Source organism: Podarcis tiliguerta (assembly GCF_965153285.1).
Source record: "Podarcis tiliguerta genome assembly, chromosome: 2".
In the NCBI taxonomy this organism is placed as follows: domain Eukaryota; kingdom Metazoa; phylum Chordata; class Lepidosauria; order Squamata; family Lacertidae; genus Podarcis; species Podarcis tiliguerta.
This window is the reverse complement of record NC_139535.1, coordinates 12,279,648-12,300,382: the sequence shown is the minus strand read 5'-3', so window position 1 is coordinate 12,300,382 and position 20,735 is coordinate 12,279,648. Positions and strand designations below refer to the sequence as shown.

At 49.3% G+C, this 20,735-nt stretch overlaps 2 protein-coding genes and 1 long non-coding RNA gene across 10 annotated transcripts in view; all 3 read left to right on the top strand.

The window, feature by feature from the left end:
• The window catches only part of LOC310671053, a 63,373-nt gene extending 57,846 nt beyond the window's left edge, over positions 1–5,527 (top strand). For both annotated transcript variants that reach the window (XR_014507720.1, XR_014507721.1), the window contains exon 2: positions 4,766–5,527. This is a non-coding gene — a long non-coding RNA (uncharacterized lncRNA). The remainder of the gene's footprint in view (positions 1–4,765) is intronic.
• Positions 1–20,735, top strand: part of ZBTB12 (zinc finger and BTB domain containing 12) — an 86,475-nt gene that overhangs the window by 5,182 nt on the left and 60,558 nt on the right. For 2 of the 3 annotated variants that reach the window (XM_083425989.1, XM_083425990.1), the window contains exons 3-4: positions 364–3,878; positions 4,212–5,527. In XM_083425989.1, coding sequence (XP_083282115.1) covers positions 364–1,390 — 1,027 coding nt within the window. In that variant the 3' untranslated portion in view covers positions 1,391–3,878; positions 4,212–5,527. Of the gene's footprint in view, positions 1–363; positions 3,879–4,211; positions 5,528–20,735 lie in introns of those variants that run through there. The other variant, XM_083425991.1, reaches the window with a different exon arrangement.
• EHMT2 (euchromatic histone lysine methyltransferase 2) overlaps positions 11,933–20,735 on the top strand; it is a 43,345-nt gene continuing 34,542 nt past the window's right edge. For 2 of the 5 annotated variants that reach the window (XM_083424664.1, XM_083424663.1), the window contains exons 1-5: positions 11,933–12,175; positions 14,196–14,244; positions 16,027–16,266; positions 16,963–17,255; positions 20,643–20,715. In XM_083424664.1, the coding sequence (XP_083280790.1) occupies positions 11,948–12,175; positions 14,196–14,244; positions 16,027–16,266; positions 16,963–17,255; positions 20,643–20,715 (883 nt within the window). In that variant the 5' untranslated portion in view covers positions 11,933–11,947. Of the gene's footprint in view, positions 12,176–12,394; positions 12,547–14,195; positions 14,245–16,026; positions 16,267–16,962; positions 17,256–20,642; positions 20,716–20,735 lie in introns of those variants that run through there. The other 3 variants (XM_083424666.1, XM_083424665.1, XM_083424667.1) reach the window with 2 other exon arrangements.

Here is a 20,735-nt window from a genome sequence, read left to right as displayed (position 1 = left end):
GGGCCAGAAGTTCCTCCCCCGGCCTAGATCAGCCAACCGTCCAATGCATGTACAGTCGTACCTTGGTTTTCGAACAGTTCTCGAACGTTTTGGCTCCCGAATGCCACAAACCCAGAAGTGAGTGTTCCGGTTTGCGAGCTATTTTTGGAAGCCGAACGTCCGACGGGGCTTCCACAGCTTCTGATTGGCTGCGGGAGCTACCTGCAGCCAATCAGAAGCCGCGCTTTGGTTTCCAAACGTTTTGGAAGTCGGATGGAATTCCGGAACAGATTCCATTTGACTTCCGAGGTACGACTGCATAAGGGATTCCTTGTGATGGTTCTCTGCCACCGTTGCACTAATCTGTGTCTTTGTTTCTGGCAGGTCCATGCCGCGGCCCATCAAGCTGGAGTTCCCGATGGAGGAAGATCTGGAGATGAAGGCGGAGGACGAGGACGAGGAGCAGGATGATGACTACGGGGACGACGACGCCGTCTCCGACATCTGCATCGTGAAAGTGGAGTCCGCCCTGGAGGTTGCGCAGCGGCAGAAGAAGCAGCAGGCTGGCACCACATGGAGCAAGGATATGTCCCCTCAGCAGAGCTGGAGCAAAGAACCTTCACCCCAGCAAGCTTGGGGCAAAGAGTCTTCTCCGCCACCCGGCTGGAGCGAGGACGCGTCCGGAGACCAGGAAGAACCTCAGGTCAACTCGACGGTGGCGGAGGCCATGGGCTCCCCTCCGGAGTCGACCCCGGAGAAGTCCCAGCAGGGGGTGGTGAAGGCCTCCTACAGCCTCTCGGAGGACGCTGAGGGCGAAGGCCTTCTCATCATCCCCGGCGGAGGCTACTTGGAGGAGACCAGCGAGGCGGCGGCTGTTGCAGCGGAATGCCAGAGCAGCGGCGGAGGAATGGGGCTGGTGCTTGCCGGACTGAGCGGGCGGCCTTTCTCCACCTTCCCTTCGGCAGGGAGAGGCGGCGGTTCGGGGACGCCGGGGGGAGGCGGAGGCGGAGGCGGCGGCTCGCGGATAATCCGCTGCACCAAGTGCGAGGAGGTGTTCCAGGGGGTGGAGAAGCTGGTCTTCCACATGCGGGCGCACCACTTCATCTTCATGTGCCCCCGCTGCGGCAAGCAGTTCAACCACAGCAGCAACCTCAACCGGCACATGAACGTCCACCGGGGCGTCAAGTCGCACTCCTGCACCATCTGCGGCAAGTGCTTCACCCAGAAGTCCACGCTGCACGACCACATGAACCTCCACAGCGGCGAGAGGCCGTACCGCTGCTCCTACTGCGACGTTCGCTTCGCCCACAAGCCCGCCATACGGCGCCACCTCAAGGAGCAGCACGGGAAGACCACGGCCGAGAACGTCATGGAGGCCAACGTGACCGAGATCAACGTCCTCATTCGCTGAGGGAGGAGGAGGAGGAAGAGGCGGAGTCACGGCGACAGGAAGTGGAAAGGGAGGGGACTCCTGAGCTCCAAGGGAGGGAAGCGGGGGTGTAGCGGTTAGAATGTGGGGGCTGCGAGCCAGGAAACCCCTTGAGGGTTGTTTTTTGGGGGTAGGGACTAGGTTTAGTGTCTTAGTTTGCTAGAGGGATGGAATTCCTGGATTATTTGGAATGAGGGAATGAGGGTGGGCAGGGATAGAGGATTAGAGAAGCGTAAATCACACGTGGGAAGCGTTGCTCCTGGGTTGCCTGGGAGGTGTGGGGAGGGGGTCTAGTTAGTGAGGGGAGGGATCTGTGAGGATACCGGATGGTTTGGATCTGTTCTCTTCTTCCGCAGTGCCCCATCCCTCTGTCCTTTGTGCCCGGTTACCAGAAACCACTACCTCTTTTGTAGCCCGGACCTATCTCAGCAGCCAAAGAACTACTTTAAAAGGCCATTGAAGAAACAACACGGTGTCTGTAGGGAGGGTGAATTGCATCAAGAGACAGCAAGCACTGCCCTAAGCCTGTCCCCCTTTGTCCTTCAGTAACTATGCAGAGCTGGCTGGGTGCAAAATCACCCAGGAGCCTGCAGAGGGGAGCCAGATGTGGGCCTAAGCCTCCCCGTGACTCTAGCTGTGACAGGGAAGTTGGCAGTGATCTTATTCTCCCATGTCAATTCGCCGCAAGAGCCAGACCCCTACACACGCACACAAAAGTCTCTACTGTGTAGTTTGACTTCAGAAACCGGTTAGTCTTGGGGCACATTTTGATCCAAATACTGAGAAGCCAGTACAGTGGTACCTCGGGTTACATACGCTTCAGGTTACATACGCTTCAGGTTACAGACTCCGCTAACCCAGAAATAGTACCTCGGGTTCAGAACTTTGCTTCAGGATGAGAACAGAAATCGTGCAGCGGCAGTGGGAGGCCCCATTAGCTAAAGTGGTGCTTCAGGTTAAGAACGGACCTCCGGAACGAATTAAGTACTTAACCCGAGGTACCACTGTAATTCTGTGAGGAACCGCCAGAGCGGGGCGGGACAGCAAGGCTTGAGCATATTCTGCACCGTGTAAGTATGGAATCTCAACCTTCAATACTTTAAACAAACAAGGAAGTTACTAGTCTTTATGGCTGTGAACATATGTTTGGAATCTGATAGCAGCAGTGACAGGAAGCTGGGAGAGCACCAGGAGGCAGGACTTCCTCTGATCAGAGAGTGGACTTCCGGGGCAGACTTCCTCGCTCCTTTCGATTAGCAGCAGCCAAAAAAATGAATGACACAAAAATAAACCAGTGAAGCCCTTTACTTTGTATAAGTCTGCTCAGGTCACAAGGTCTTGCTTTCCTTGGTGCAAAATGTGGATTGACCGCTACTTCTTTTTTCAAATCACAGAGAATAAACCACACCGCGAAGAAGGAAACCTTTAGAAACCCAATGTGAGATACAGTCGTGCCTTAGTTTCCAAACAGCCTAGTTCTCGAATGTTTTGGCTCCCGAACAATCGAAACCCAGAAGTGACTGTTCAAAGTTTGCAAACTATTTTTGGAAGCCGGACGTCCAATGGGGCTTCTGATTGGCTGCAGGAGCTTCCGGCAGCCAATCAGAAGCTGCGATTTGGAAGTCGAACGGAATTCCAGAACGGATTCCATTCGACTTCCAAGTTACGACTGTATTGGCTAATGCAGGGATGGAATACCTGGAGCTTGTGGGATCTCCTCGTTTCAAAAAGGAGGTAAGATCCCAAAGCCCACTGACCAGAGCCAGATGCAAAATAGTGGATTGGAGCAAGAAGCCAGTTAGGAGCGTACAAAGATTCCTCCTGGATCAGACCAATGACCTATCTGCCTCCACATCCTCCTCTCACAGTGGCCAACTACATGCAGTCCCCCATGAGCCATAAATTGGGATGCAATGACCTGTGTATACAAGTGCGTTGCCAGAATCCCTCCTTACTCCTGCTAAGAGCCCTTTATAAAAATGCAGTGGGAGGAACAGAGCTGTTGTGTCTCAAGGTTTAGGGCAGGGGTAGGCAAACTAAGGCCCAAGGGACGTATCCAGCCCAATCGCCTTCTCATTCCGGCCCGCGGAAGGTCCGGGAATCAGCGTGACTTTACATGAGTAGAATGGGTCCTTTTATTTAAAATGCATCTCTGGGTTATTTGTGGGGCATAGGAATTCATTCATTTCCCCCCTAAAATATAGTCTGGCCCCCCACAAGGTCTGAGGGACAGTGGACCGGCCCCCTGCTGAAAAAGTTTGCTGACCCCTGAATTTTAGGGTAGGTGGTACCCCTGCACAGGGCACCAAGCGGGGGGGGGGGAGCAAAATTGTGAAGATCCATAACTGAGAAGATGCATTTTGGGGGTGCCAAATTGTATGAAAGGTGACCAAAGTCTGCCCCTGCCGGGCTAGTAAAACATTTTTCAGGCTGGTAGCTTTTGTGGAGGCGAGTCATGCTGAATACAGTGGTGCCTCGCAAGATGAAATTAATTCGTTCCGCGAGTCTCTTCGTCTAGCAGTTTTTTCGTCTTGCGAAGCAACCCTATTAGCGGTTTAGCGGCTATTAAAGGCTTAAGGGATTAGTGGATTAGCTGCTAAAAGGCTATTAGCGGTTTAGCGGCTTAGAAAAAGGGGGTGGGGAGCGAAAAAAAATCTCAAGACTCGCAAGACATTTTCGTCTTGCGAAGCAAGCCCATAGGGAAATTCGTCCTGCGAAGCGCATCAAAAAACGGAAAACCCTTTCGTCTAGCGGGTTTTCCGTCTTGCGAGGCATTTGTCTTGCGGGGCACCACTGTACTAAGAAAGAACAAGTGCCAAATAAATGCAAAGATACTGTTATTTGGTCTAGAAAAGGACAAGCAAGGCACATTTATGGGTGTCCTTCCAAGGCCAGGGCAATAACATTTTGCTGCCTGGGACAAAGCAGCATAGAGTGCTACCCTCACCCCCAAATAAAGGTACATAATACCCAAGGCCACCAGCCAAGTTATTTTGGCACTTTGAGGCTGAAAATCCCCCATGCATCTCTTCCTTCTCCTTGGCAGTAAAAAAAAACCCAAGGGTAATGAAGCCAGTTGATAACAACCTGTTAGCTTTTCGTGACACCCGAAGTTTGCTGCCTCACTGTCTAACGGTAGGGCTGGCCCTGAATACATAGGAAGTTGCCTTATGCCAAGTGAGACTGCTGGTTCACCGATCTCAATACAGTGGTACCTCGGGTTACATACGCTTCAGGTTCCAGACTCCGCTAACCCAGAAATATTACCTCAGGTTAAGAACTTTGCTTCAGGATGAGAACAGAAATCGTGCTCTGGTGGCGTGGCAGGAGGCCCCATTAGCTAAAGTGGTGCTTCAGGTTAAGAACAGACCTCCGGAACGAATTAAGTACTTAACCCGAGGTACCACTGTACTATCAACATTGATTGTTGTTTGTTTGCCAGGAAAGTTGACAGAGGATGTTCTTTTCTATCTGGAGATGCCTGAGATTGAACTGCCAAGCAGATATTCTGCTACTCAGGTGTGGCCATTCTTAGTTTCCACTTCTAGGGAGCATTATTCGACCCTGCATGTGCTTTGTGCTAAATTATATACACACACGTGTGTGTATATATATAATATCAAAATTCTGAGCCGTGGAAAGCTGGATCTTGCAACCTGTATGGGATGTGAACGGGTATCACTGCTTACATTTGATCATTCATTCTGCTAATGAATAACTTGGGGTGGGGATTGTTGTGACTGGAGCCCGGTACCGAATCCTTAAGCGCTTCCCGCAAGGAATCCTGCCAAACTGCTGCTCTGGTTTCTGAGATATTGGCAACACTGTTCACTTTCAAGCATGTCACAGCTTTGAGGACTAGAAACTTACCTTTTTCAAAACCCGTAACAGGAACTGAAATTCTCAGGACACTGAATTCTGTACATGGTACCAAAATGCCAAGTTGTGCACACAGGATACTCAGCGGTTCTTGAATCTGTCCCAGAGGCAATGGGGGGGGGGGTGAGTTATCTCCTTGAGGTGGTAATGGCTCTGATCTCCAAGACCCTTAACTAGTGTCTTTTTTCTCATTAAAACTTTTTTTTCTAAAAATAAATCAATAAAAGAAACTATAATTTTGTTGTTGTTGTTACCTGTTTCAGCGGAGGGCAGGAAGCCCTAATTGTAAAAAAGAAGAAGAAAAGCACAAATTACTAAATTCAGGGTGCATAAGGGTGTAGGTATAGAGGGACGCGGCTGGTGCTGTGGGTTAGACCACAGAGCCTAGGACTTAACGATCAGAAGGTTGGCGGTTCGAATCCCCACAACGGGGTGAGCTCCTGCCAACCTAGCAGTTCAAAAGCACGTCAAGGTACAAGTAGATAAATAGGTACCACTCTGGCGGGAAGGTAAACGGCATTTCCGTGCGCTGCTCTTGTTCGCCAGAAGCGGCTTAGTCATGCTGGCCACATGACCCGGAAGCTGTATGCTGGCTCCCTCGGCCAATAAAGCGAGATGAGCGCCGTAACCCCAGAGACGTCTGCGAGTGGACCTAATGGTCAGGGGTCCCTTTACCTTTACCTTTGCCTAGGGTGTATGTATGCATTAGGGAGGTGGGACTTGGGAAAGATGTGAAGAAAAGCGGGGTTGGATTCCCTTTCAACTCTACATTTCTATGAGGTACAGTCGTACTTTGGAAGTCGAAGGGAATCCGTTCCAGAAGTCTGTTTGACTTCCAAAACGTTCGGAAACCAAGGTGCGGCTTCCGATTGGCTGCAGAAAGCTCCTGCAGCCAATTGGAAGCTGCAGAAGCTGTGTCGGACGTTCAGGTTCCAAAGAACTTTTGTAAACAGGAACACTTCTGGGTTTGCGGCGTTCAGGAGCCAATACGTTTGACTGCAAGGCTTTTGGGATCCAGGGTAGGACTGTATAAGAAGGTCCATTTATCCCTGCCAAATTCCTGTAGAGCGCTTATAAGCAGGGCCTGAATGGGGCAGCATTCTCGTTTATCAGCCGGTAAAGAGGCAGCAGTCAGGCAACACTTAAAAAACACACCTGGGCCCTCCGCATGACAACTACCTCCTGGGTGACAATATCCCCTCTGCAGGCAGGGTTCCTGAGAAGGTGGTGGCTGCTTCACTTCAGACAGTCTTGGAGGAAATGGATAATCTCGGTCTGTTTCAGTTTGGCTTCTACCGTAGGTTGCAATTGAAATAAACTCGGCCCCTCTGACAGTATTGCAAAAGGGCCTGGTGCTTGATCTCTCAATGGCTTCTGATACTATTGGTCTCTTGTTGGACTGACTCCAGCTGCTAGTACTTGGAGGCACCATGTTAAAATTATGTCACCTTTACCTGCAGGACCGGTATGAGAAGCTGGTATGGGTACGGGGGCTGCTGGCAGCTCAACTCCAGAGTGCTTTGAGTTGTGGGGTTCACCCAGCGTCCATCTTGCCCCTCATGCTGTTGAATATCTGCATGAAGCTGTGTGGCGAGGATATCAAAGGTTTTGGAGCTGGATGTCCCCAGCCTGTGGATAATGCCATCTCTTTTGACTCCGTATCGCTGAAATCAAGCAAGGCTTTGACAAAACATAGACCGGTACTTGAATGCGCTGGTGGCTGGGTGAGATTCAGTAGGCCACAACTGAATCCTTCAAAATGGAGGTGCTCTGCACTGGTGATTCTTAAGAGCCAGGAGTTGGGCACCCAGTTCCTGATGGGGGGGATAGCCCTCCACTAGAAAGTGCAGGTGGGTCGTCTGAAACTGGTGTTACCTGAGGCACAAGCAACTTCAGCATCGAGGAGTGTCTTTTTCATAGCTACAGCTGGTTCGCCGGATAAAGTTGTCATCCCTCTAGGGTTGCCATATTTCAAGAAGTAAAAGTCAGGACACATTAAGCTTTTTTTTAGGAAACATCCCCCCCAAGTTATAATAATAATAATAATAATTTATTATTTATACCCCGCCCATCTGGCTGGGTTTCCCCAGCCACTCTGGGCGGCTTCCAAAAGAATATTAAAATACTGTGATACATCAAACATTAAAAGCTTCCCTAAACAGGGCTGCCTTCAGATGTCTTCTAAAAGTCTGGTAGTTGTTGTTCTCTTTGACATCTGGTGGGAGGGCGTTCCACAGGAAGGGCGCCACTACCGAGAAGGCCCTCTGCCTGGTTCCCTGTAACTTGGCTTCTCGCAGTGAGGGAACCGCCAGAAGGCTCTCGGTGCTGGACCTCAGTGTCCGGGTAGAGCGATGGGGGTGGAGACGCTCCTTCAGGTATACTGGACCGAGGCTGTTTAGGGCTTTAAAGGTCAGCACCAACACTTTGAATTGTGCTCGGAAACGTACTGGGAGCCAATGTAGGTCTTTCAAGACCGGTGTTATATGGTCTCGGCGGCTGCTCCCAGTCACCAGTCTGGCCGCTGCATTCTGGATTAGTTGTAGTTTCCGGGTCACCTTCAAAGGTAGCCCCACGTAGAGCGCATTGCAGTAGTCCAAGCGGGAGATAACCAGAGCATGCACCACTCTGGCAAGGCAGTCCGTGGGCAGATAGAGTCTCAGCCTACGTACCAGATGGAGCTGGTACACAGCTGCCCTGGACACGGATTTAACCTGTGCCTCCATGGACAGCTGTGAGTCCAGAATGACTCCCAGGCTGCGCACCTGGTCCTTCAGGGGCACAGTTACCCCATTCAGGACCAGGGAATCCTCCACACCTGCCCGCCTCCTGTCCCCCAGAAACAGTACTTCTGTCTTGTCAGGATTCAATCTCAATCTGTTTGCCGCCATCCATCCTCCAACCGCCAAAACCCACAGTTGTTGAGCCAAAACCCACAGTTTTTCAGTTGCCTAAGACGAAGCGCTGCCTTTCACAAAATTCACCCCAGACGTCAATTCTGGAAAATCCGGACGTAAGGCAGACCTAACAAAGGCAGCCTATCACGCCTTGGTAATCTCCTCACTAGATTACTAGAACATACTTTTATGTGGGGTTGCCCTTGAGAATGGTTTGGAAGCTTCAGCTAGCGCAAAATGCTAGCTGATAATGCAGTGTTATCGCTCTGGTCTTGTCTTGAGAGAACTACACAGGCTAACAATTTGCGGCAGCAAAAATAAAAATAAAAAAGAGAGCTAATGCTGTATCGACAGAAGTACGGTGCCCAGCTCAAGGGAAGTAATAGACCATTACTATTCTGCCTTGGTCAGACCACACCTAGAATACTGTGTCCAGTTCTGGGCACCCAAATTTAGGAAGGATGTCGACAAGCTGAAACATGTGCAGAGGAGGGTAACCAAGATGGTCAAGGGCCTTGTGAGGAATGGGTGAAGGAGCTGGGTATGTTTTGCCTGGAAAAGAGGAGACTGAGGGGAGATATGATAAGACATCTTCAAATATCTCAAGGGCTGTCACGTGGAAGAGGGAACAAGCTTTTTTCTCCTGCTCTGGAGGGAAGAACCTGAACCAACGGCTTCAAGTTACAAGAAAGGAGATTCTAGCTAAACGTCAAGAATAACTTTCCATGGGATGGACTCCCTTGGAAGGTTGTGGACTAACTTTCCTTGGAGGTTTTGAAGCAGAGGTTGGATGGGCATTTGTCATGGATGCTTTGAGTTCAGATTCCTGCATTGCAGGGGGTTGGACTAGATGACCCCTGGGTCCCTTCCTATGAATCTTTGATTTGGGTTGCACACACACCATACATTTAATAAAAGGTAAAGGTAAAGGTACCCCTGCCCGTATGGGCCAGTCTTGACAGACTCTAGGGTTGTGCGCCCATCTCACTCAAAGAGGCCAAGGGCCAGCGCTGTCCGAAGACACTTCCGGGTCACGTGGCCAGTGTGACATCGCTGCTCTGGCGAGCCAGAGCCGCACACGGAAACGCCGTTTACCTTCCCGCTAGTAAGCAGTCCCTATTTATCTACTTGCACCCGGGAGTGCTTTCAAACTGCTAGGTTGGCAGGCGCTGGGACCGAACAGCGGGAGCGCACCCCGCCGCGGGGATTCGAACCGCCGACCTTTTGATCGGCAAGCCCTAGGCACTGAGGCTTTAGCCCACAGCGCCACCCACGTCCCTATATACATTTAATAATAAATAATAATAAAAAAATTTTATACCCCACCCTCCCCAGCCAAGACCGGGCTCAGGGCGGCTAACACCCGATATAAAAACAAATTGATTGAAATACAACTTTAAAACAAGATTAAAATACAACATTAAAACATTAAAATACAGCCTCATTTCAAGAATAAATTTTATTTATACCCTGCCCTCCCCAGCCAAGACCGGGCTCAGGGCAGCTAACACTCGATATAAAAACAAATTGATTGAAATACAACTTTAAAACAAGATTAAAATACAACATTAAAACATTAAAATACAGCCTCATTTCAATGGAAACTCAAAAATGGGGGGGGGGGGATGAAAACGTCAAGTCTTTAAAGCACTGTTATACCTCTTTAGCCCTCATGGAGAACCTTGGTAACTAACTTATTAGGTGTGTTGACCTCACAGAGCTATAGCCCCTTAAACTGCAGTTCCCAGGGTTCTTCATGACTGTTAAGAGGTATGAACGTGTTTTAAATGCACGGGGAGAGTGGAGCCAAATTCATGGCATTGACGATGGCTTATAAAATCCTAAACAAATTAGGACGAGGAGAATCTGTATGGTGTGTCTACTGTATGTCACTCGCTGCCTCTCACTCTTGACCCACCTCTCAGGGTTGTTGTGGGGATAAAATGGGGAGAACCCAGGATGCCACCCTGAGGATATACAGTGGTATCTCAGGTTACATACGCTTCAGGTTACACACGCTTCAGGTTACAGACTCCGCTAACCCAGAAATAGTGCTTCAGGTTAAGAACTCTGCTTCAGGGTGAGAACAGAAATTGGGCTCTGGTGGTGCGGCAGCAGCAGCAGGAGGCCCCATTAGCTAAAGTGGTGCTTCAGGTTAAGAACGGTTTCAGGTTAAGAACGGACCTCCAGAACGAATTAAGTACTTAACCTGAGGTACCACTGTAGATGGAATAATATCTGAAGGGCTGTCCATCGCTAAAATTAGAACTGAAACCCACCTCATTGTTCCACAGGTTTCTCACAGGAATCTTGATTGACCGCTGTGAGAACAGGATGCTGAACGGGATCCATTGGCCTAATCCTGCAGGCTCCTTTTATGTTCCTATGCTGATATAAAATGAACGCAAATCCTAATCCCACTGACCTGAGGGTAGATCCCATTGAATTCAGTAGGCTTGATTGCAGTGTTAGACATCAACCAACAATCTGCAAACCTGCTCCCCCCCCCCCCCGCTGTTGTTCACTATGTATCCAGATGAAGATTTGGTTTGATTTATTGCATTTCAGTTGGATCCCAAAGCGGCTTACAAACAATAAATAACAACCACATGATAAAACATAATAGGCCGTCACAAACACAACATAATCAGGTAAAATTGAAATTGGAATTGAAATTCTTTATTGTCACTTGTACAACTTGTATACAACTTGTGTACAACTTGTGTACAACTTGTCTGTAACCTGAAGCATATGTAACCCGAGGTACCACTGTAGTGATTTCCCCCACTGCATCCCTTTCATAACTCTATTTTTATAAATCATTTCTCCATCCATAGTTCAAATTTTTACTACAAGTTTTCTGTCAACCCTACCAATGTATGCAACTCTTTACAACAGCTTTTCAACTAAATTATAAACTTTCCCCATTCTTTATGAAAGAGGTCCTCTTCCTGGTTTCTAATTCTGCCTGTAAGCTTTGCCATCTCAATGTCATTCATCAGTTTTGTCTGCCACTCTTCTTTGGTGGGAGTTGTAGACCCTTAGGATCATCTAGTCCAACCCCCCTGCAAAACACAGTCCGTCGCAGCCAAAGCAGCATGGCTCCAAAATCCAATCCCTTATTTTGGCTGCTGATCCCTTATTTTCGAGGCTGCTGGTCCCTTATTTTCAAAACTGTAAGTTGACAGCTATGGTTGCGGATGACTCTGGGATTGCGGCGTTCATCTTGCTTTAATGGCCGAGGGAGCCGGCGTTTGTCTGCAGACAGCTTCCGGGTCATGTGGCCAGCATGACTAAGCCACTTCTGGCAAACCAGATCAGCGCATGGAAACGCCGTTTACCTACCCGCTGGAGCAGTACCTATTTATCTACTTGCACTTTGATGTGCTTTCGAACTGCTAGGTTGGCCGAGCCACGGGAGCTCACCCTGTCGCAGGGATTCGAACCGCTGATCAGCAAGCTCTGAACCCACAGCACCACCCGTGTCCCGAAGGCAAGTTAGTTAGGTCTAAATAAACTGAGGGGGCCAATAAACACCCCACTGTCACAAAATTGCATTAATGCGATATATTCATCAGTTTTGTCTGCCGCTCTTCTTTGGTGGGAGTTGTAGACCCTTAGGATCATCTAGTCCAACCCCCTGCAAAACAGTCAGTGGCAGCAAAAGCAGCATGGCTCCATCAGTGCCGGATTTATGTATAAACTAAGCCAAAATCCCTTATTTTGGCTGCTGGTCCCTTCTTTTCAAATCTGCAAGTTGACAGCTATGGAGTGGAGAGAGGCAGGGGGTTCATCTGCCCGCCATCGCCCCCTCCCTCCTTCCCTCTTTGTCTGGGCTGAGCCGAGCGAAGGCGCTGCCCCTTTAAGGGGTTCCCTCCCCTTCCCCTTTCACTCTCCCCGCGCCCGTGACGTCAGTGCGGGGCCGGCTCTCCTGCTGCTGCTGCTGCTGCTACGGCGCGAGGCCATGGAGGCTGCGGGAGCGGGACCCGCGCAGGTTGGGGACGCGGATGGCGGGGCGGGAGGCGGGGGGCGGGGGGGGGCGTTCTTTGCAAAAATATTTATTTCTAAATATCAGGAGAGCGGGAAGGTTTTCCGATTGCCCCCGGCCTCCCATCACTCGTGGCCTCCTTTTTTTTTTTGGCTCCCCATTGCAAACTGGGAGGGGCTTCCTTCACGTTCGGAAATGCAAAAAAGCAAAAAAAAATGTTGCATTGATCCTGAGCGCGGCGTGGCGGGCGCGGGGCGTCGTTCCCCACCCGATCCGATCCCGGGAGGAGTGGTCGTGATTTGCAATGGGGAGGTGGGGGGCGATCGCGCTGGTTCGGAGCAGCCGCCGTCTCTCTCTTGCAACGAGGAAGGGAAAGGGTGAGAAAGGATTACTTCGGGGCGGGGGAGAGGAGAGTAATGTAGGGATCTGTCGGGGGGGGTGGGGGCGGGAAGGACGGGCTTTCGTCCTTCTTTGACTTCTGAGCCATCCCTTCTCGGCATATGCTCCCTTATTTCCTTCCCGTCTGACCTATGCCCGCATTTGCAACCTACCCCACGTTGCAACTCGTGGCTCTCAGCCCCTGTTTCAAACAGATCCCAACTATCCTCCCCCAAACGCCCCCCTCTCATCCAATCCTCTAACTAGAAGAGTTTGGATAGATTCAATCCTCTCTCTCTTTGTTAATTTCGCAGAGAGATCCTATTTCATGAGAAAGTGAATTTTCATGAGAAAGACAGGAAATTTTCTTCCCGGTATATATTAACAGTACATCCAGTGTGGATTTGCGCTGCACTGTCCACACAGATGGTTTTATTTAATCAGTCGCTCTGCAATGCTTCCCTTATATCGTTGTTACCACCTGGAAGGGCACTCTGTGAACTTCACTGCTACCAAAATGAGGACAAAAGCAAAACAACCCCGAAACATTTGCGGAATGCAAAGTTACAGGATTTCAGCCGGAAGCTGTGGGACATGCACAGATGGGAAAACTCTTTGCCTTGAAACTTTTGCAGCCACAAACAGTATTGAAAGTGAGATCACATATAACCATCATGAGCACAGATAATCACACCTAATCTGGAGGGACCCTTGTTTAAAACAATCAAACGCACGTTCTTATCATGATATCATGGGCTGTCCCCTGAGCCCGCTAGATGACATCGCAAGGGATCGATGCCTTAGGAGAGCGAGAAAAATTCTCAGGGACAATTCACAGCCCGGCCAGCACCTCTTTAATCTTCTACTCTCGGGCAGGAGATATAGAAGTATAATGAGTCGTACCAACAGGCTAAAAAACAGTTTCTATCCGTGGGCTGTGGGGACGTGGGTGGCGCTGTGGGTAAAAGCCTCAGTGCCTAGGGCTTGCCGATCGAAAGGTCGGCGGTTCGAATCCCCGCGGCGCGGTGCGCTCCCGTTGTTCGGTCCCAGCGCCTGCCAACCTAGCAGTTCGAAAGCACTCCCGGGTGCAAGTAGATAAATAGGGACCGCTTACTAGCGGGAAGGTAAACGGCGTTTCTGTGTGCGGCTCTGGCTCGCCAGAGCAGCGATGTCACGCTGGCCACGTGACCCGGAAGTGTCTTCGGACAGCGCTGGCCCCCGGCCTCTTGAGTGAGATGGGCGCACAACCCTAGAGTCTGTCAAGACTGGCCCGTACGGGCAGGGGTACCTTTACCTTTATCCGTAGGCTGTTAGGCTGTTGGACGGAAAATAATATAGTGCAACTGACTTTCGGGGTTGGTGTGTTGTGCGACAAGCACACGAGATTGAGTGTTTGTGTGGGGGGGAGGGAGGCTTGGTTAATTTCATCGTACGCAGGTTGTACATTGACAATAAAGTTATTATTATGATTATTAGGTTGTTTATTATAATATTCATCCCAGAGAACTCTGGGATTTGTAGCTCTGTGAGGAGAATAAGGGCCTCTTAACAACCCTCAGCGCTCTTAACAAACTACAATTCTTGGGGTTACTAATAAAATGGAATTCATTCTGAGTTTTTAATCTCTGCTTTCGCCCCCTCCTCTCAGGCTGTGACAGGGGCGTCGTCGCTGGTGGAAGTGAGACCGGACGAAATAGGTAGGTTTTTGTGCCTGCCTGCCTTGGGAAGGGGGGGCGTTTCTGGTTTTCTTCTTAACAGCCCACCCACATTTGAAGCCCACTGGCCCCAGAGCCATCCTAGATCATGGGACATAGGAAGCTACTGTGTATGATCCATGTAGCTCCGTATTTTCTATACGCTGACTGACAGCTGTTCAAGGCAGGAGTCTTTCCGCCAGGAACTGAAATACAGTGGTACCTCGGGTTACAAACGCTTCAGGTTACATACGCTTCGGGTTACAGACTCCGCTAACCCAGAAATAGTGCTTCAGGTTAAGAACTTTGCTTCAGGATAAGAACAGAAATCGGGCTCCGGCGGCGCGGCAGCAGCGGGAGGCCCCATTAGCTAAAGTGGTACCTCAGGTTAAGAACAGTTTCAGGTTAAGAACGGACATCCGGAACGAATTAAGTACTTAACCCTAGGTACCACTGCACAGTGGTACCTCAGGTTACATACGCTTCAGGTTACATACGCTTCAGGTTACAGACTCTGCTAACCCAGAAATAGTACCTCGGGTTAAGAACTTTGCTTCAGGATAAGAACAGAAATTGTGCTCTGGCAGTGCAGCGGCAGCAGGAGGCCGCATTAGCTAAAGTGGTACCTCAGATTAAGAACAGTTTCAGGTTAAGAACGGACCTCCGGAACGAATTAAGTACTTAACCCGAGGTACCACTGTACAGAGCCAGGATCAAGGTCCTTGTGTTCATTTACAAAGCTATAAACTGCTCCAGGGTACCCTGGAGACCACCTGATCCCAGCTGGATCACCGAGATCATATTCAGGAGCAGTGTCGTCCTTCCCTTGAATTTGCGAGGCTCATTGGACATTAACGCGACGGTTAGCATCGTCAGCCTGGTCTGGAGGAATTCAGCAGTCTCCTTCTATTTTAACCTTTATCCATTTGCTGAAAAATTTTCTACGCTGCCAGCTTCTGTAGACAACTAGGAGAGCGGCTTCTGTAACAGTCAGCTGAAGATGTGTGGTTTTAAATTTCCACACGGTTTTATTGTGCCTGTCATGGTTGTCAGCCGCTCTGATACATTTTAACAAAATGCGGTGGACAAGTATTTTTTTAGGAATACAGTGGTACCTCGGGTTACATATGCTTCAGGTTACAGACTCTCCTAACCCAGAAATATTACCTCAGGTTAAGAACTTTGCTTCAGGATGAGAACAGAAATCACGTGGTGGCAGCAGGAGGCCCCATTAGCTAAAGTGGTGTTTCAGGTTAAGAACAGTTTCAGGTTAAGAACAGACCTCCAGAACGAATTAAGTTCTTAACCTGAGGTACCACTGTAGATAAATAACATGATCTGCATGCAGTGTGGCTGCTCTGCCACTGAGCTATGGTGGTAGGGCATTGGAATACAGTGGTACCTCAGGTTACATACGCTTCAGGTTACATATGCTTCAGGTTACACACTCCACTAAGCCAGAAATAGTGCTTCAGGTTAAGAACTTTGCTTCAGGATGAGAACACAAACCGGGCTCCGGCGGCAGCAGGAGGCCCCATTAGCTAAAGTGGTGCTTCAGGTTAAGAACAGTTTCAGGTTAAGTAAGGACCTCCGGAACGAATTAAGTACTTAACCCAAGGTACCACTGTAATGCATGGAGCTGTCTTATACCTAGTACTGTCTGCATGCAGTATTGTCTGCACTGGCAGGCAGCAGCTCTCCAAGCAAGGACTCTTTCTGCATGCGAGGCTGTGTCTCTGCTGCTCAGCTAAGCGTGTGTGTGTCTGTGTGTGTCTCCTGCTCCAGGCGTGGTGTCGTCCAGAGATGGCCCCGATCCCTCTCCGGGGTCCTTGTCTCCTCGGAAACCCAAAAGTAGCTTGGGGGGAGCGGGAGATAACCCGCTGGGCTCCAACAGGAATGGTGAAGAGGGAGGACGAGCGCAGATGACCGGGAGCAGTAAGGAAATGGGCAGGATGTCGCCCGAATCGGGGGGTGTCCCTTCTGGCCCAAACACCAGCCCTAGTCCAGGGAATAAAGGCCTGCCAGGTGAGGTGGAAGGAAGCAGGGTGCTGTGGTGTGTGGCCGCAGGACCTGGTTTAAACTGCTGGTTTTGACCCATAAAGCTTTTTGCGTGGCTCAGGACCTCAGAACCCCCAAGGGCTGCCATTATGATTATGATTATGATTATTGTTTATTACTTGTACCCCACCCATCTGAGTGGGCTGCCCCAGGCACTCTGTTTTAACTATTTTTAAAAAAACAGAATTTAAAATTAGCTTTTCAAATTCTTTTAAACACCCATCAGAACATTCATCTCTGTTGACTTCCCACCCACCGTTCCGTGTTTTTCTTTTCCTCCCTTAAAATGCTTCTATGTTGCTTCTGTTTTACCAATTTATACGTTAATTAAAAAATTTTAAACTACCGTTTCTCATCTTCTGCTGTACTTCAAATCCTGCGTACGTTTTAACATGTTCTACAAAATATTTCCGTTCTTCGGGAAACTTTTCTTCATTCTGTTCTTTTAATTCTCGCAGTCTACCATCTCAGCATATTCCATCAGCTTCATAAGCCGTTTTTCTTTCGTTGGGACCCTGTTTGGACTGTGTGTTTGTGCTTTTGTCTTGTGTTTTTATCTTGCGAACCGCCCTGAGACCTTGCAGCGTGTATAAATCTGATAGATAAATAAATAAAACCAAACAAAACGGTTAAAAGCCGCTCGCTTCTCTTCCTCCGTTTCAGGACACGCCGCCAAGACCTTCCCATCGTCCCCTAGCAAAGCAGGTGGGACCAGCCGGGCAAAAATGTCCCTCACCGGAACCAGCAAGTCCCCAACGTCTATCCAAAGTTTGGCCATGCGTCTGCTGAGTATGCCTGGGTCGCGACTTCCGGGGGATTCTGCGACTCCCGCAGCAGAAGCCCCAGCCCCAGTCCCGACACCGGCCCCTGCTCAGCCTCCAGCCCCGACCGTGGAAGAGGCCAAGCCAAAGGTTCACCGGGCCCGGAAAACCATGCCCAAACCCAACAGTGGACAGGTAGGGAGCACCGCTACCTTCTTGCTTTGTTGTTGTTGTTTAGTCCACGAATCACCTGCAAGGACTGATGCCTGTAGTGTCCTCTTAACCTCTCTGCAGCGTAAGAAAAGGACGACTCCCTGGGGTGGGCTCTCAATGTTGTTGTTTAGTCGTTTAGTCGTGTCCCACTCTTTGTGACCCCATGGACCAGAACACGCCAGGCACTCCTGTCTTCCACTGCCTCCCACAGTTTGGTCAAACTCATGCTGGTAGCTTCGAGAACACTGTCCAACCATCTCGTCCTCTGTCGTCCCCTTCTCCTTGTGCCCTCCATCTTTCCCAACATCAGGGTCTTTTCCAGGGAGTCTTCTCTTCTCATGAGGTGGCCAAAGTACTAGAGCCTCACTGTCCTTCCAGTGAGCCCTTAGGGCTGATTTCCTTCAGAATGGAGAGGTTTGATCTTCTTGCAATCCATGGGACTCTCAAGAGTCTCCTCCAACACCATAATTCAAAAGCATCAATTCTTTGGCGATCAGCCTTCTTTATGGTCCAGCTCTCACTTCCATACATCGCTACTGAGAAAACCATAGCTTTAACTATATGGGCCTTTGTCAGCAAGGTGTGTCTGCTTTTTACCAGACAGAAACCTCAATGTATACCCAAGCGTTTGGCCCTTAACCCGACGGGTGTTCGAGATATTTGTCACCTCTTTCTTGCTCATCTGTTTAGCAAGGCGGGTTTAGATCTCCCCGTTTACATGTATTGGAGATGCGTTTTTTAGGATTATGGTTTATTCTGGTTTTTATACAGTGGTACCTCAGGTTCCCAGGGACGTGGGTGGTGCTGTGGTCTAAACCACAGAGCCTAGGACCTGCCGATCAGAAGGTCGGCGGTTCGAATCTCCACAATGGGGTGAACTCCCGTTGCTCGGTCCCAGCTCCTGCCAACCTAGCAGTACGAAAGCACGTCAAAGGGCAAGTAGATAAATAGGCACCGCTCTGGCGGGAAGGTAAACGGCGTTTCCGTGTGCTTCTCTGGTTCACCAGAAGCGGCTTAATCATTCTGGCCACATGACCCGGAAGCTGTACGCCAGCTCCCTCGGCCAATAAAGCGAGATGAGTGCTGCAACCCCAGAGTCGGCCACGACTGGACCTAATGGTCAGGGGTCCCTTTACCTTTACCTCGGGTTACAGACGCTTCAGGTTACAGACTCTGCTAACCCAGAAATATTACCTCGGGTTAAGAACTTTGCTTCAGGATGAGAACAGAAATTGTGCTCTGGCAGCGCGGCGGCAGCAGGAGGCCCCATTAGATAAAGTGGTCTTCAGGTTAAGAACAGTTTCGAACGAATTAAGTACTTAACCCAAGGTACCACTGTACTTGGTTTTAATGTTGGTTTCGCCAACCCGGTGAAAAAAGTGTCCAATACATTTGAGTAATAATAAAGAGCAATACAAGAAAAATATAGCATAGCTGGCACTGTAGATATCTGCCATCCAATCGGGAATCAAAACAGCATTGAGCACAAGGTACAAGATGTACCAGGTAAGGGATATATACATCCCTTAAATCAAGAACCTACTTCAGTTAAAGCTAGTAACATTTTTAAGACTTAGAATAATTTGCCAATAAAAAAACCCATTTTTAAACACCACTTGTAGACCTTGCTATGCCAGATAAAGTTCTATTTTAAATCCTAATAATAATAATAATAATAAGCAGCGATATGAAGGTTGGTCCAGCTTGAGGGCTGATTCACAAGACCACATGCACAGTGCTTAAGACTGCTGGACTAGGAACTTCGGAGAGAAGGGTTCGAATCCCTGCTCAGCCATGAAGCTCGCTGGGTGATCTTGGGGCCTGTTTCCATCTCTTAGCCTAACCTCCCTCACAGGGTTGTTGTGAGGGTGAAATGGGCAGGAGAACCACCTACACCACCTTGAGCACCTTGGAAGAAAAAGGTGGTATAGAAATGTAATAGTAAGAATAAATATTGTTTTGTCAACATATGAGCAACTCGGCTGGACCAGGGCAAAGGCCCATCCGGTCTTCACGGTGGCCAACCAGGTACAGCAGCGCTCTCCCCATTTGTGATTCCCAGCCAGTGGTATTCAGAGGCATATACTGGCCCCAACAGCAGAAGTCACTTGCAGCTTATGGGCTGAAATGTTTGCAGTGGAAAAGTACTGTGTCTTATTAATGATGGAACACTGTCTGTAAGTTGTTATTGAGTTGTACTAAAGTGACGCGGGTGGCGCTTTGGTCTAAACCACTGAGCCTCTTGGGTGGCGGTTTGAATCCCCGTGACGGAATGAGCTCCTGTCCCAGCTCCTGCCAACCTAGCAGTTCAGAAGCGCACCAGCACAAGTAGATAAATAGGTCCCGCTGTGGCGGGAAGGTAAACGGCGTTTTCATGTGCTCTGGTTTCTGTCACAGTGTTCCGTTGAGCCAGAAGCAGTTTAGTCCTGCTGGCCACATACCCAGAAAGCTGTCTGAGGACAAATGCCGGCTCCCTTGACCGGAAAGTGAGATGAGCACCGCAAGTCCATAGTCACCTTTGACTGGACTTAACCATCCGGGGGTCCTTTAGCTTTACCTTTTTTTACTAAAGTGACACTTACTCAGAGCAGACCTACTGAAATTACTGGATGTTATCGTCGTCGTCATCATCATCATCATTAATATGCTGCCCATGTGACTGGGTTACCCCAGCCAATCCAGGCAGCTCACAACAAAGTAAAACACAATAAGACATCAGACATTAAAATGTATTTCCTTGACATCTGAAGGGAGGGTGTTCCACAGGGAGGGTGCCACTACCGAGAAGGCCCCCTGCCTGGTTCCCTGTAACCTCGCTTCTCGCAGTGAGGGAACCGCCAGAAGGCCCTTGGAGCTGGATCTCAGTGTCCGGGCTGAACGATGGCGGTGGAGACACTCCCTCCAGTATACTGGGCTGAGGCCGTTTAGGGCTTTGAAGGTCAGCACCAGCACTTTGAATTGTGCTCAGAAATATACTGGGACCCAGTGAAGATCCTTTAGGAACAGGGTTATATGGTCCATTATGGTCCTTAGTTTGCCCATTAGAGTAAAAGTTAGTTGAATGCAGCCCACAGTGTCATTCAAGTCACATTTACATTGGGCCACATAATAATAATAATAATAATAATAATAATAATAATAATAATAATAATTTATTATTTGTACCCCACCCATCTGGCTGGGTTTCCCCAGCCACTCTGGGCGGTTTCCACAAAGACAAAAAATACACCAAGATGTCACACATTAAAAACACATTAAATAACATTGTTCTCTTCAGTTCCCTTGTACATACCGATCTACCCTGTGTGAAGTTGCCAAATGCAGAAAGATTAAAAAACCTAATTTTGGGTGTAACTTTTCTTTCCGAAGGTCCCCGAAAAGCGAGTCTCTGAGATGCTGCATTTCCGAGTCCCCGATGACCTCAGGAGCATTGAAGAACCAGGTATGGTCTTGGCGATGGTC